At 46.8% G+C, this 17,043-nt stretch overlaps 1 protein-coding gene across 1 annotated transcript; it reads left to right on the forward strand.

Annotated features, from left to right (window-relative positions):
* Window positions 1-747: 747 nt before the first annotated feature.
* LOC129627857 (2-acylglycerol O-acyltransferase 2-like) lies at window positions 748-16,375 on the forward strand. The gene is made up of 6 exons (XM_055547326.1): window positions 748-838; window positions 10,039-10,217; window positions 13,441-13,645; window positions 13,959-14,133; window positions 14,761-14,942; window positions 16,221-16,375. The coding sequence occupies exons 1-6, from the start codon at window positions 748-750 to the stop codon at window positions 16,373-16,375; spliced, it is 987 nt and encodes a 328-aa protein (XP_055403301.1).
* The last annotated feature ends 668 nt before the right edge of the window (window positions 16,376-17,043 follow it).

Below are 17,043 nucleotides of genomic sequence, written 5' to 3' on the forward strand. Positions count from 1 at the left end.
GCCAGTGCGGCAGGAGGCAAACCAGGAGAGGGTAGTGTCCATAGGCCAAGTGGTTTCAAGGAGGAGGGAGGGACCAACTGTGTCTGAGGCTGCTGAGAGGTCAAGACAAGAGCTGAGAATTGACCGCTGGATTCAGCAGTGTGGAGACCACTGGTGAACTTGTCAAGGGCAGTTTCATGGAAGAGTGATGTCTGAAGTCTGGAGAAGGGCGGACAGAATGGGAGGGGAGGGTGTTTAATGCAGATGGCTCTTTCTTGAATTGTGCTGTGCAGGTGAGCTGAGGAATAGGGCAGGAGATGGAGGAGACGGTGGGACCAAGAGATATTTATATGGCAACTGTGATGCAAAGATATGTGAAGAGGAACCACTGACCTAGTAGGTGAAAGGAGACAATTACTGTGGCTAAGTAGTTGGGTAAGTGAAAAGAGGACAGGATTGCCCTATACTTGCTGCTTCACTTGCCAAATAATGGGTAGGATGAGAGCAAAGGTGATCTGGCAGACAATGTATTGTCTGAGGAGTAAACTGTACTTCTCTTCCTCCATACTCAGCTAGGCTCAGGCCAGGTGTCTTTACAGATTTCTCCTAGGAAACCAGTTCCTGCTGGGGCAGGTGCAATGAGATCTTAGGGCTGACTGGACACCCACCCCCAGGCCTCATAAATGCTTAGATAAATGCTGGCAACAATGAAAACCAGCAGGTGTCACAGAGCTCAGAGAAGCCTCCAGAGCCAGCAGAATAACCATTATGGTGGAGTTCGCGCCCTTGTGTGTGCCATGGAAACGCAGGCTGCAGACATTGGTGGTACTGCAGTGGGTCAGCTGTTTGGTGTCCATGGGTAAGGCAAGCTGGGTTGGAAACGGGCAACCTAGGGCACCTGTCACATCTGGTACACACTGTGCACTGATGGGGGAATAATCCCCAGCTCAGAGCCTGATCACTGGGAATTAGGAACATCTTGCTCAGCTGGTCTTGAAGGAGCTTTGGGAGCTGTGTCTGACTAGTTGCACCAACCCCCAGCCCAGCCTGGGATCTGGGAGTGTCAGGAACAGCACAGGGAGGTGAGGTAGCCTTGGGCCTGGAGCTAGAGGGAGGGCAGCTGAGAAAAGGTATCTGGGCCCACTGGTGCCAGGAGCAGGAGCTTGTACTTTTCCCTTATTGAGGACAAAGGGGAGACCCAGGTGGGCTTTAGTTATAGAAGTAATATGGTCCAATCTGTGTGTGATAGGCTGCAATTCAGGGATCTTCTGTGTTGAGGTGTCTGGGGAAGACAGATCACAGGGAGCAGTTGTTACCAAATCAAATTTGCACCAGCTTGCCCGAGCACAGGAAAGCTCCCATGCTGACACTGGGTTGTGGTGAAAGAAAGTGCAGTATTTATTGCAGGGACCAAGCAAGGAGTCCAGATAGTTTGGGCTCAAAACACTTGACACCCTCCCCCTCCCTCTCTTGAATTTCAGGGAATGGCTTCTAGAGACTGGGTGGGGTAGAGTTGCTTGGGCACATGATCAGCCCCTAGACAGTTTTCTGATTGCTTGGTTAAGGTAACTGGGAGCCAACATCACCAACCTTCTGGTTTCCCCTGGTTTGAAGTCTATGGGCTGGTGAGCAACTTCCTCTACCTGGTGGTGGCTCAGTATCTGCAAAGAAGCTCAAAGATAAGGCTCAGAATACTATCTATAGCACTAGTTTTTGTTCAGTCACTCACTCATGTCCACCTCTTTGTGACCCCATGGACTGCAGTACCCCAGGCTTCCCTGTTCTTCACTACCTCCCGGAGTTGGCTCAAACTCATGTCCATTGAGTCAATGATGCCATCCAATCATCTCATGCTCTGTTGTCCCCTTCTTCTCCTACCTTCAATCATTCCTAGCATCAGGGTCTTTTCCAATGCAAAGAGTTAGCTCTTTGCATCAGGTGGCCGAAGTATTGTAGCTTCAACTTCAGCATCAGTCCTTCCAATGAATATTCAGGATTGATTTCCTTTAGGATTGACTAGTTTAATCTTTCTGTCCAAGGGACTCTCAGGAGTATTCTACAGCACCACAGCACTCAGCCTTCTTTATGGTCCAACTCTCACATCCATACATGACTACTGGAAAAACCATAGCTTTGACTAGATGGACTTATGTTGGCAAAGTGGTCTCTGCTTTTTAATATGCTGCCTAGATTTGTCATAGCTTTTTTTCCCAAGAAGCAAGTGTCTTTTAATTTCATGACTTGCAGTCACCATCTGCAATGATTTTGGAGTCCAAGAAAATATAGCCTGTCACTATTTCTATTTTTTCCCCACTTACTTGCCATGAAGTGATGGGACTAGATGGCATGATCTTTGCTGAGTCTTAGTTATGACATGTGGGATCTAGTTCCCTGACCAGGGATGGAACCCTGGCCCCCTGCATTGGGAGCTCAGAATTTTAGCCACTGGTCCACCAAGAAAGTCCCATGATCTTAGTTTTCTGAATGTTGAGTTTTAAGCCAGCTTTTTCATGCTTCTCTTTCACCTACATTAAGAGGCTCTTTTGTTCTTCTTTGCTTTCTGCCATGGGCTTTCCTGGTAGCTCAGTTGGTAAAGAATCTGCCTGCAATGTAGAAGACCCCAGTTTGATTCTTTGGTCAGGAAGATCTGCTGGAGAAGGGAACAGCTACCCACTTCAGTATTCTGGCCTGGAGAATTCCATGGACAGAGGAGACTGGCAGGCTACAGTCCATGGACTCACAAAGAGTTGGACACAGCTGAGTGATTTTCACTTTCTTTTTTTGCCATAGTATTAACTGTGTATCTGAAGTTATTGATATTTTTCCTGGAAATCTCTATTCCAGCTTGAGTTTCATCCAGCCCTGCATTTGGCATGATGTACTCTGCATATAATTTAAATAAGCAGGGGGACAATATACAGCCTTGACATATTCCTTTCCTAATTGAACCAGTTCGTTGTTCCTTGTGAAAGGTTGTTGTTGAATCACGCGAATACACCAGGATTCTTGGCTCCCGGAGGAGAAGAATTCAATCTGGGGCCAGAGACAAGGCTTGATTGCTCAGAGCTTTTGTGTAATAAAGTTTTATTAAAGTATAAAGGAGATAGAGAAAGCTTCTGACATAGGCATCAGAAGGGGGCAGAAAGAGCACCCCCTTGCTAGTCTTTAGCTGGATGTTATATAGTCACGAGCAGTCTGTTAATGAAAGAAAGGAATGTCTTGTAATTCAGAACAGCACCAGGCCCCTCGCCCATAAGATGCATTTTGGGATAATCTTGGGCCATAAAATAATTAACTTGAATCTTAAAGAAGGGCAGACCACCATACAAATAGTTTCATTTACATAGATTAGGGGAACAATATCTGAGTATAACATACTGGTTTGTCAAGTAGGTTTTGGGCCCAGAGGCGGAACCGACTTGGAGACCGAGTTTGGGGTAAAGGCGTAGTACATTAGCATAGCTTAAGACAAACATTTCCATAAGAAAAAGGCATTGGTTATCTCTAGGCTCAAGAATAGCTAACTTCAGGTGAAACCAGGTGTCATTATGGCAACACAGTATTTTAAGAGAAACCTCTCTTTAAATTTGTATAGAGAAGGAAAAAAATATTGCTAGTTTGTTTCCTCCTGCCGTTTAAGAGAGATAAAAATGTCTGCACTTGCAGGCTATTTCCTCCATTTGGAGACCCCTGGCCTTCCTGCCTGTTACCCTCTCACTTGTTTGGTTCTAACTGTTGCATCTTGACCTGCATACAGGTTTTTCAGGAGGCAGGTAAGGTGGTCTGGTATCCCCATCTCTTTAAGAATTTTCCACAGTTTGTTGTGATCCACACAGTCAAAGGTTTTAGCATAGTCAATAGGGCCAAATCCAGCCTCCTGATTGTATTTTTGTAGAGCCAGAGAGCCAAGAATGGTTTTTACAATTTAAATGCTTATATTAGAAATTATCTTATACCTAGGCAATATCCTCCAAATTGCCTCTTGAACCTCACATTCTGAATTACAGCTCTGAATTCTGAAAAGATTCCTTACCCTGGTCTATGGAGGCTAGCAGTGGGCAGAGAGATGGGGCCCCTTTTCAAAGATACTTAAGAGGTTGTCCACAGGCAGAATGTACAGACTGGCAGGAAAGTAAGGGTTTCCAGTGGGCCAGTAAATGCTGCACATGTAGTGAACAGCTGGCTCACACTGTACATAGAGCCGGCATTTGGGGGAGGGGCAAAGAAGTGGCTGGAAAGGTCAACAGGGACCTGTCATCAAGGTCTCAAGTCCCAGAAACATGGGTTACTTGTTTACTCTGTTCTTTTTTCTTTAATGCACACACTCTCACAGGAAGGTAAGCTCCTTTCAAACAGGTGGTCTTCTTCTCATCTGTGTCTCCAGCTCCTTGAAGAGTTGAGGCTGATAACCGTTGAATGAATGAATGTTGGGAGCATGATGGAGCAAGTGAACAGTAGAACTGAATGTCAGGTCCTATCCTACTAGCTTGCTGTGTGACCTTAACCAACATGCCTATCCTCTTGGTAAAGTGTGGTTTTACATTTTTCCTTCTGGGTATTGTGAGGGGAAAGAAGGGATCTTCTTTCTCAGGGACTGGAAATACTCCCAAGTTTGGCATTGCCTGCTGACAGGAGTTAAAAGGTGAGTCCAGGGTGAGGTATACTGTGGGGTGAGGAGAGTTCTTTTGGTCAAGTGGAAATGCAAGCATTTTTAAAATCTTTTTTTTTTCTGAGTGAAAAGTGAATCCATGTTATTGTAACTCATCCAAACAGAATATGTATTCTAAAAGTGAATCCTATCCCGCAGGGAGCCACTATGAACAACTTGGGTTTTATTCTCTAGACTAGACATGGGAGTTCTCATTTCATGGGTACAGAGGTTCAGTTTGGGAAGATGAAAAGAGTTCCAGAGATGAAGGATAGTGATTGTTACACAACAATATGAGTGAATTAATGCCATCGACAATACACTAAAAATCATTTCAGGTATATGCCCCAAAATGGGAATGCTGGGTCTTACGGTAGCTCTATCTTTGGTTTCATAGGGTATCTCCATATAGCTCTCCACAGTGCCTTTGTCAAGAAAACCATAATTTGAAAAAATCCAAGCACCACAATATTCACTGCAGCACTTTTACAATAACTAAGACATGGAAACAATCTAAATGTCCATTGACAGAGGAATGGATCAAGAAGATGTAGAACATATAGAGAATGGAATATTACTCAGCTATTAAACAGAACAAAATAATGCCATTTGCAGCAACATGGATGGACCTAGAGATTGCTATGCTGAGTGAAGTAAGTCAGATACAAAAAGACAAATATTGTATGATGTCACTTATATGCAGAATCAATTAAAAGGGTACAAATATTTTTATTTATTTATATATCATAAATAGAGTCATGGATGTAGAAAACAAACCTATGGTTGCCAGGGGAACCAAGTGGGGAAGGAAATTTTGGGGGATTTGGATTGACATATACACACTACTATCTATAAAATAGATTAGATCTAATAGATAGAGCGCCTGATGAACTATGGACGGAGGTTTGTGACATTGTACAGGAGACAGGGATCAAGACCATCCCTAAGAAAAAGAAATGCAAACAAGTGCCGGGGTCCAGCCCCGGTGGATCCAGGGAATTCGAAGCGGGGATGGCGTCGGCGAGGATCAGGAAACAATTGCTTAATTAAATGTTAATTAAGGATATAAAGAGTAATAGAATAAGGATAGCTCAGTAAGGAAATTGAGTGGAGAAAAGAGGCTGAATAATTCAGCCAGAGGGTGAGAGAAAGAACGACATGGGGAGACCAAGCTTCGGTGAACAAGGCCCGCACTTTATTTTCCAAAGTAGTATTTATACCTTAAGTTATGCATAGAGGATAATGGGGGAAGGGGGGGGGAGTCATGCAGCAAGCCAGGCTTTCTTCCTGCAAACTTATCATACGCAAAAGTTTAGGTGATTTGCATCATCTTCTGGCCCGGAGGCCTGTTAACATTTTAAGACCCTTTCTTCAGAAAACTTATTTTTCTCTAAAGGTGATTAGTCAGGCGCCACCCTCCAAAAGCATTAGATAAAGTTGCATTCCTACAGGGAAAAGGTGTGGTGGGCTATAACAAGAAAAAGAATTAACTCAAGGGTCCAAGGTTACAAACATTAAAGCTACTACTTACACCAATTATATTAATCAATACACTGCCAGGGACACAGCAGGTAAGGGATATGGAGACTTAGCAGCAAACATTGGCCCAACAAGTGAAAAACCCTTCACCAATACAATTTCTAATCAATCTTTTAACTGCTCAAAGGAATCTGTATTTAGACAGTTTAGAACATCTCATTCCTCTCACAGTTGGGAGGCTCTGAGCAATCACATGTGGCCGGAAAAACCTATTCAGGCAGGCTAGAGGACTTCCAAAAGAGTTTGTAGGTTGAAACACTGTCACACCCAGGAATTATTAACTGGAGCTGTAAGCTAACTCTTTTTTCAGAGAGAGGTAGTGGGGCACAGCCCCCAGTAAAGTCTGAGGTGTAGGTGAGAGTACAAAGCAGAAAGTAGGCAGACTCTGGTTTTGGGGGTAGATGCTCGAGAATTTCCAGGGGGACTCCTGAGGCTCGATCCCGCCTTTGTGTATGCCGAGCCTCCTTTCTCATGACCTTTGCCACGGGCAGAGCTCCTCACGCCAGCTCCCGGCAAACAAGCAAAATGGGTTTCTGAGGAGGCTTTACAAATAACTGTGAAAAGAAGAGAAGCAAAAAGCAAAGGAGAAAAGGAAAGATATACCCATCTGAATGCAGAGTTCCGAAGAATAGCAAGGAGAGATAAGAAAGCCTTCCTCAGTGATCAGTGCAAAGAAATAGAGGAAAATAATAGAATGGGAAAGACTAGAGAGCTCTTCAAGGAAATTAGAGATACCAAGGGAACATTTCATGCAAAGATGGGCTCAATAAAGGACAGAAATGGTATGGACCTAACAGAAGCAGAAGATATTAAGAAGAGGTGGCAAGAATACACAGAAGAACTGTACAAAGAAGAGCTTCATAACCAAGATAATCACGATGGTGTGATCACTCACCTAGAGCCAAACATCCTGGAATGCCAAGTCAAGTGGGCCTTAGGAAGCATCACTATGAACAAAGCTAGTGGAGGAGATGGAATTCCAGTTGCGCTATTTCAAATCCTAAAAGATTATGCTGTAAAAGTGCTGCACTCAATATGCACTGAACTGAATAAGCAAATTTGGAAACTCAGCAGTGGCCACAGGACTGGAAAAGGGCAGTTTTCATACCAATCCCAAAGAAAGGCAATGCCAAAGAATGCCCAAACTACCGCACAATTGCACTCATCTCAAATGCTAGTAAAGTAACGCTCAAAATTCTCTAAGCCAGGCTTCAGCAATATGTGAACCGTGAACTTCCAGATGTTCAAGGTGGTTTTAGAGAAAGCAGAAGAACCAGAGATCAAATTGCCAACATTTGCTGGATCATTGAAAAAGCAAGAGAATTCCAGAAAAACATCTATTTCTGCTTTATTGACTATGCCAAAGCCTTTGACTGTGTGGATCACAGTTAACTGTGGAAAATTCTGAAAGAAATGGGAATACCAGACCACTTGACCTGCCTCTTGAGAAATCCATATGCATGTCAAGCAACAGTTAGAACTGGACATGGAACAACAGACTGGTTCCAAATAGGGAAAGGAGTACGTCAAGGCTGTATGTTGTCACCCTGTTTATTTAACTTATATGCAGAGTACATCATGAGAAATGCTGGACTGGAGGAAGCACAAGCTGGAATCCAGATTGCTGGGAGAAATATCAATAACTTCAGATATGCAGATGATACCACCCTTATGGCAGAAAGTGAAGAAGAACTAAAGAGCCTCTTGATGATAGTGAAAGAGGAGAGTGAAAAATTTGACTTAAAGCTCAACATTCAGAAAACTAAGATCATGGCATCCGGTCCCATCATTTCATGGCAAATAGATGAGGAAACAGTGGAAACAGTGTCAGACTTTATTTTTTGGGGCTCCAAAGTCACTGTAGGTGGTGATTGCAGCCATGAAATTAAAAGACTCTTACTCCTTTGAAGGAAAGTTATTTAATATGCTAGACAGCATATTCAAAAGCAGAGACATTACTTAGCCAACAAAGGTCTGTCTAGTCAAGGCTATGGTTTTTCCAGTAGTCACGTATGAATGTGAGAGTTTGACTATAAAAAAAGCTGAGCACTGAAGAATTGATGCTTTTGAACTGTGATGTTGGAGAAGACTCTTGAGAGTCCCTTGGACTGCAAGGAGATCCAACCAGTCCATCCTAAAGGAGATCAGTCCTAAGTGTTCATTGAAAGGAGGGATGTTGAAGCTGAAACTCCAATACTTTGGCTACCTCATGCCAAGAGCTGACTCATTTGAGAAAACCCTGATTCTGGGAAAGATTGAGGGCAAGAGGAGAAGGGGACAACAGAGGATGAGATGGTTGGATGGCATCACCGACTCAAGGGACATGAGATTTGGTGAACTCCAGGAGTTGGTGATGGACAGGGAGGCCTGGCGTGCTGTGGTCCATGGGATTGCAAAGAGTTGGACACGACTGAGCAACTGAAGTGAACTGAACTGAACTAATCTATAAAATGGATAACTAATAAGAACCTCTATAGAGCACAATAGAGAGCATTGTTTATATGGGAAAAGAATTTTTTTTAAGTGTGGATATATGTATATGTATAACTCATTTACTTTCTTGTACACCTAAAATGAACACAACATTGTGAATTAACTATACTCTAATAAAAATTTTATAAAAAAATACTAAAATACAAAAAATTATTTTGATGATAAGTGTTATGTTTAATCTATATTTTACTACCATAAAAAATTGAATAAACATTACAAACTGCCCCAGACACAACACTGAATTCCCGAGCACGACAGCAAGAATATCTGTGTGTTGTTCACAGGTGTATCACCAGCATCTGACACAGTGTAGGTGCTCTGAATAAAGTGAGCCTCTGTGAGCCCCAACCTACTTAGCTTAGGCATTTTACTACTATTCAGACTGGATCAAAATCTCACCTCCTGGAAGTCAGCCATGAATGACAGGCCCAGCCTACCCTACTTCCATTTGGAGTACAAGTGGATGTTGACCTTCTTAAAGAGTTTGAGAGCATGGTGTTAATATTTTCTAAGAATGAGGTCCACTGGCATCAGGTTAAAGACAGCCCCACAGACCACCTGACCCTGAGTTAAAGTTGGGATTAGCCTGTGAAAGGAACTCAGAAAATCCCGAGTCTGGGATGAATTCCTCACTGCGCTACTCCTAGCCCTGTTGCACTCCTGATGGGCAGGACAGGCCTGGGTTGCCCTCTTCTCTCCCTCTTTCAGTAGGATAGCGTATAGCAGTGGAGAAAAGAGCTGAGCAAAAGCTAAAGAGCACCGGGAGTTGTATCAACATTGAACAGCTTAGTGTGGCCGGAACATGGGGTGCAGTGAGGCTGGAGCAATCGAGAGCAAGACAGGCCACCAGTGGGGAGCTTGAAATCAGGCTGAGCTGCTTGAGCTGAGCCTCAAAGTTGTGATAAATCATGGGATCATTGGAGGACTTTAGCTAAAGGGAGGATCTATCTACGGAATACAAGATTATGGAAAGGTGTGCTGGGGGTAAACAGGAAGTGGAGACTGGGTAGAAATAATCTCTATTGTCTCTGGGGTCTCATAGAATGGACACTAGAAAGAGGTCATCCTGTCACATTTCCACCAGGCATCTATCGGTGAATATAGACAGAGAGGGAGGTGGAGGGGGAAGACCCAAGTGAGAAAAGTGTCTGGTGCTGTGGGAAAAAGTGAGTTTGGACTTAGTCTTACCTGGTTTCAAATCCAGGCTCGGGGTGACACTAATTGTGTTGCTTGTATTCCCTCTTCCTTGAAGGCTTGGGAAGCTGATTCCTTCCTCCCGGGGTGAGGACTGGACAGAAGAGTGCTGCTAGCACTGGGCAAATGGGGAGAGCGTGCTCCTTCACACTGCTGACCACTACAGCTTCTGCTTCCCTTCCCAGCCATTCTCAGCTACGTGGTCTTCATAGGCCTCCTGTTCACAAGATTCTGGATCATCAGTATCTTGTATGCAGTCTGGTGGTACTTGGATCGAGCTAAGCCTTGGCAGGGGAGCAGGCACATTGATGTGCTAAGGCGCTGGTCTGTATGGAAGTACATGAAGGACTATTTCCCCATCTCGGTAAGTATGGGGCTGGCTAGGGAGTGGTCCAGAGAAGGCAATGGCACCCCACTCCAGTACTCTTGCCTGGAAAATCCCATGGACGGAGGAGCCTGGTGGGCTGCAGTCCATGGGGTCGCTGGGAGTCAGACACGACTGAGCGACTTCACTTTCACTTTTCACTTTCATGCATTGGAGAAGGAAATGGCAACCCACTCCAGTGTTCTTGCCTGGAGAATCCCAGGGACAGGGGAGCCTGGTGGGCTGCTGTCTATGGGGTCGCACAGAGTCAGACACGACTGAAGCGACTTAGCAGCAGCAGGGAGTGGTCAGGACCATAGTCCCCATGTGTCCATGGGGAAGTGTAATGTGTTCAGTGAGCAGAATACTCGCTTGGAGGCATGACAGAGGCTTCTACCACCATGTGGCCTGAGAAGAGTCAGTTTCTGTCTGGCTATGTTTTCTTATGTGTGGAGATGTGGAGCCAATATGAGGATTGATGTATGAATGAGATTTGAAGGGCTCTGTGGGGCAGTTGGTGAGGCACACATATGTATCTTAACACACAGGTGTAAAGTCCTTAGAGTGTAAGTTTTGGGGTGAAGGACTCAATGATAAATACAAGGCATCAAAAGAGCATCTAGCCCACACTTTATCAGATGATGAAATTCACACCCAGAGAAGGAGGAAGGTGTGATCAAGGACACACAGCAAGTTCGTTTTCTGATTTTAAAGTGTGTGTTTAGCTCTGAGGATAGAAGCAGAGCAGAGAGAACTCAGGATGGATCCTGCCCACACTTCAGTGTGCTGTGTCCTGGGACAGAGCTTTGCCCCATTCTGAATCCTAGTTTCCACACAAAATTGATCCCTTGTATTTCATGTCCCTTAGTCTCTTACTCAGGGTACTTCATGTCCATTTTAGACACGGGACTCTGTACCCCCAAATCAGATGTTAGTAATGGAGGACCCTGAATTTGAGTGAACTGACCTTTTGCCCCATTCCTGAATCCCAGACAGACTAAACCCTTGGATGTAAGCAGCTGTGATGGTTGATTATCTAGTGGGGATAGGAAGAGGAAGGCAGTGAGGACCCAGAGAGGTGCCAGGCAGGGACAGGCGGCCCTCTCTGGACACAGGAGAGAAGACTGTATATGGTGTCTCCTCTGAGGGTGGACATCATAGATTCCACCACCAGGTCTGCAACATGCCAGCTGTGTGACCTGGGGTGAGTTACACATGCTCTCTGAGCCTCGGTTTCTCCACTGTAAACTGGAGATGCTGTCACACACATCCTTGGGTTGTGTGGAGTCCATAAGACATCAGGTCGTCCTGGGACCTTCTGAGGACAGCATGTGGCTCTCCTTTCACACCTGGAGCTGCTGTCGTTTGCACATCTGGCAGAAAAATGGTGCTGAGCCGTTCTGTGCCTGTCTTATCTACGTCTGTTCTGTCCCTCCTCTAGCCAGGTATCTCCCCCAGAGGATTTTTCAAATAGGGCACTGTTGACAGTGTCTGAAACTGAAATTGCAGAAATTCCACGTGTGCAGTGTTCAGGATTGTAGGCCGCTTGCAGTCCTGTGGCATCAACACCTGCAGAGGGCGGGCAGTACCACCAAGCGGCCAGCAGAGGGAGAGATGACATGCACGTTGACCTCCCTGTCCTGGACTGAGGCCTGCAGGGGTCGCTGTGGAGCGCAGATTCTGGACTCGTGTCACCTCCCAGGAGAACTTTCAAGTCATCCACACAGCTTTACAGAGCAGGCCCTGCAGGGATCTTAGGAGGTCAGGAAGCGGAGGGGCCAGGGAGTCTCTGTTGTCTACTGAAAACAAATGCACAACTCAAAAGTTGTGAGGGGTTTTGTTCTGGGACCTTACTGAGGACTGTAGTAAGACTCTTTGCGACTCCATGGACTGCAGCCTACAAGGCTCCTCCGTCCATGGGATTTTCCAGGAAAGAGTACTAGACTGGGGTGCCATCACCTTCTCCGAGTAAGGTGATAGCCTCTCAGTAATCTCTGGGGAGCTGTTCTAAAAGGTAAGGGAGGAGTCAGAACTTACAGATTTTGCTGGAAAAAAACAAAAAAACCCCAGAAACCTATGTAGCCAAACTTCAAAAGATTACTTGCCAGCCACAAAAAGCAGATGTCTCGAGTTAGTAATTTTTGTCCGTTTCTAGTAAGGGAAGATGGGCAAGTTTGGGTTCACTGCAATTATTCCTGTGATGTGCATCCTCACTCTCTGTGACTAGTATCCTGTTTCCTCCATCCTGAATTCCTTTCAAGGCCCATTGTCAGTGGCGGCTACAGTGGCTGCTGGCTTGAAGGCAGGCAAGCAACACTCCTTGTCCTAACAACTCTGCTGGGTCTACTTCACATCACAAGCCTTTGCGCTGTGATTCTATGAGCTAGGGCCTAATGGTACAGTTTTTAGTGAAATTAGGAGACTACTTCTGAGCACTGGAGCTTTCTAAATGCACCCTATGGGCTTCCTAAAGAGGTGATGGTAGAGAATCAGGCAGTGTTTCCCCAGGACAAGCTGCCTTCACCTCATGCTGAAGATCAGTCCCGGAGCTGGGTTTCTATATGAAGATTTCATTATCCCAGAGCAGCAGGGGTGCAGTGCTGTGGGCAGGCTGTGACCTGGTGTCAGGGAGTGTTGCAAACTTGGCAGGACACCTCCTTGACCCCTTTCCACCCACACCTGTGGGCATCACCAGGACTTCATGCCCCTTATCCTGGCACCCACTTCCCTGCACCCTGGGGTCTATTACACTGAGTCACAGGGGCTAGGGGGTCAGCCCCAACCTGGGACAGGCCTCCAGCTGCCATAGTCCTTGGAGAGATGCTCCTCCTGTGATGGCTCCTTCATTTTGGGCGGGCTCTGTCTGGGATTAGGTCTCCCTTCACATAGGACAGAGGCTTGTGTCCCTGTCATCCTGCCAGGAGTCCTTCCTCTGCCTTGGGCAAGGGTTTTCCTTCCCAGGTGGGCGGCATGGCCTTATCCATTCATGGGTCCATTCTGTCCCTCTTCATTTCATGGTCTCCCAGAGCATCTCCTCTGCTCCAGGCCTGCACCAGGGACAAGGATCCTCAGATAGGCATCTCCAATCTCAGGACACTCACATGGGGGTGTGATAGCACTTAGGCACAGGGGAGACATAGAAGAGGTCAGCCCAGAAAGTCATCAGGGAGACCAGGGTGGTCACAAGGTGCAGCCCCGATTCACCAGGCTGCTGTCCCTGCAGCTGGTCAAGACTGCCAACCTGGACCCTTCCCGGAACTACCTTGCTGGCTACCACCCTCATGGGATTGCAACTGTTGGAGCTTTTACCAACTTTTGCACGGATGGCACTGGTTTTTCCTCACTGTTCCCTGGGATCCGCTCACATCTGATGGTGCTGAACTTGTGGTTCTGGGCCCCTGTCTTCAGGGATTATATCATAATAGGCGGTGAGTCTTCCCAACCCTGGGTAGCCCAGGTAGATGAGGTCTGCTGGCATGGGGGAGGGATTTTAAGGAGGGCTGCCAACTGTTCTGTACTTCTTGCAAGTGAATGTGTAGTGGAGAAGGAAGCTAGACTCAAGGAAGCACTTCCCACAGCACTGCTCAGCGATCTGCTTGACTAGGGGTTGGCAAGACCTGAAAGACTCGGTCTCAGTCCTCAGAGAACTCCCAGCTGGGAACTAGAGTGGAGCCCAGCCCACATCCTCACCCACCATCCTGGCCCCCTTAAAACCATACTTCATCTTTTTCTTCCCTTCAGGGATGGTTGCTGCAGACAAGGAGAGTGTTTCTCACATTCTGAGCAGGGAAGGAGGTGGCAACCTGCTGGCCATCATTGTTGGGGGCGTCCAGGAGGCACTGGATGCCAGGCGTGGAGGCTACAAGCTGGTGCTGCGGAACCGCAAGGGCTTCATCAGGCTTGCCCTGATGCATGGGTATTGGGAAGAGGGCTCTGGGTTCAACTGGAGATTGGCAAGGATTGTGTTTTGGTGGGAAGACAGCACAGATGAATACACATCCTATTTTGGCAGGGAGAGTCTCAATCCACTGACAGTGAAGATTCTGTGTTGGTGATCCATGTACTGTCTCATGCACAAATACCCAGAGAATGTTCTAGAAGGAATATCTTGTGAAGGGATTAAGTCTCAAAGATCATATTGCTGAAAGTTTGCATTATATCTGAGACCTAGGGAATCTGGGACAATGGAGCTTGGGACATAGCTTAGAACTATTCTCCTATCTTTAAACATCTATGAAGAATACAAAACTAGCTGGGCTGGAAGAAGTTTTTCCAGAAAGTTTGGTATTGTTTTATATCTGCAGCATTCTGGATTCACTAGCATGTTACAACTGTCAGACAGTGGCCCTGAGACAAGCCAGGTCCCGCTTACAGTCACAAAGCAAGGCCGTGGCAGATCTGGGACACACCCGAGGCCTCCTACTTTTGTCCCAGGGCTCTGTCCTCTCCTCCAGTTCCTGCTCACTGGGTCCCTTCAGGAAGCTAGGTGACCAGCTTGTGCCTTCTTGCCCCTCCACGTGCCCTCTCTCCTGTCTCCCTCTAGGGCAGATCTGGTGCCGATCTTCTCCTTTGGGGAGAATGACATCTATGACCAGGTTGAGAACTCTCCTGGCACCTGGTTGCGCTGGTTCCAGGACAGACTTCAGAAGGTCACGGGAGGCTCCATCCCGCTCTTCTATGGCAGCTTTGGTCTTATGCCCTACCGCCGGCCCATCACCACTGTGGGTGAGCCTAGACCCAGGCTGAGAGCAGGGAAAGGGCTACAGAGCAAAAGGTGGGCTTATGCTGCAAGGGAATATGGACGTAGACCAGTACACACTTGACTTTGTGGAGCACACTTTCTAGAGTGCTAAACAGATACACAGGCAAGTAACCCTGATGAAGGCAGTCTAGAATGAGCAGAGTAACAGGGGCACGAAGACCGGTAGCCACTACTGATCACTGAGCCCCTGCAGTGTGTCAGGCACTGCCCTGGCTCCTCACATGCAGTGGCTCAGTTTTCACACAACTTTTGAAGTGGGACACGCATCTCCATTATATTGATTGCAACTTGAGACATAGAGAAGATAAATCACTTCCAAAAGATCACCCTGGCCTTTGTAATAAAGTTGAGGTTTGATCAGGGTGTTTGACTTCTTATTACACCAGAGAAGGAGAGTTTAATTCTGACCACAGGGTCTTATAAGGCTTATTGGAGAAGGTGAATACTAGGGAAGGGCATTCCAAGTCTGTTAGAATTATGTGTAAAGTAGCAATTAGCAAGCTATGAAGGAGCATCTGAGGAATTTCTCTGTTAAAAAATGGGCATGGACTTAACACCATCTTTTCAGCTATTTGATCATCTCATTTGCTTTCTTCCTGAACTCCAACTAGGTTCCAATGGCAAAGGTGTGCTCTTCTGCACTTACCCAGCCATTTCTTGAGTACAGGCAACCCCTCTACCAAACTTTCTTTGTGTTGTGTGGTAATATTCTCATGAACGTTTATAGTGTTGCTGCCTCCAGACCATTCCCAAGAGAATAAGACATGACAGCTGCTTTCTGAGCCAAGTAGAGCCAGAGGTGGGCCACCTCCTCCTAGCCATACAGGCACTTCCGACATGGCATCTGAGACTCCCAGACCCACCTGTTCCTGAGGCTAAGAGCACATCCCCAGAGCTACATACAACCTGGCACTGATTGTTCCTGGCTATGTGACCTTGAACAAGTTACTTAACCTCCCTGAGCCTCATTGCCTGAAAGGAATAATAGCAGGTTCTTTCACCATAGGATTGGTAGGATGATATAGGAGATATGACATACAAATGCCAGCTGGTGGTATTGTTAACATAACAGAATCTTGGAGTTGCCCTAACATTTTTGAATCTATGACCCAAAATAGAATTGAAAGAGAGGGGGAAAGAGTGCTTACTTGCTCAGATGACCATACTAGTGGGAACCCCAAGGGTCCCTGTGCCTTCAGGGGTTCCTGCTCTGGGCCACCACTCACATCTGTGTCTTGCAGTGGGGAAGCCCATCGAGGTTCAGAAGACACCTCATCCCTCCCAGGAGGAGGTGGACAGGCTGCACCAGCGCTACATGAAGGAGCTGGAAAACCTCTTCGAAGCCCACAAGCTCAAGTACAACGTCCCCAGAGACCAACACTTGGAGTTCTACTGAGCACCTCCCCAGAGAAGGGGCTGCCCCAAAGGGCAGGGCTGGCATTAGGGAGGATGGAGGGAGGTGCTGCGATCCCAGAAGGCTTCCTGGAGGTGACAGTTGAAGTCATCTCCAGAGCCTTCACTGACTTGCATCTCCACCCCATGCCAGGCCCTGGGTCATAGCTAGCTTCTGGCAGAGGAGACCAGACTCTGGCATCAGTGATTTGCTCTCCTGCTATGACTCTTCTGCAAGGAACCCTCTCCTTGATCTGCCCACCTGAGAAGTGGAAGAGGTGCTTGGAGAGATTTATGTCTGTGTCTCTGTCCTCTGTGGCCCTGTCACTCAATGGGCAGGACAAGGGCAGCTCTAGTTATCAGCTTTCTCTTCCTCTGCCTTGAGTGACAGCACAGAGGCAGCCCCCAGCTGCAGCCCTTTCTCCTACAAGCTCCATCATCGTGCATCCTGCCTGTCCTATCTCCTCCCTTCCTGAGCTGAAAAGGAGGACAAAGCCACAACCCCTGACTCATCCTGGCACCTTTGAGTTTCTGAGTCGTCTGAGCCCTGCACTGGCAGCCAGAGGGGCCCACGAGATGGGGAAGGAGACTTCAGCTGTCACTGGCTGAATGCCCAAGGGCAGACCTCTTCACCCTCCCTCTGAGTCTCAATTTCTCTGAGGGACTAAGGTG

This window comes from Bubalus kerabau, chromosome 15 (genome assembly GCF_029407905.1).
Source record: "Bubalus kerabau isolate K-KA32 ecotype Philippines breed swamp buffalo chromosome 15, PCC_UOA_SB_1v2, whole genome shotgun sequence".
NCBI lineage: Eukaryota > Metazoa > Chordata > Mammalia > Artiodactyla > Bovidae > Bubalus > Bubalus kerabau.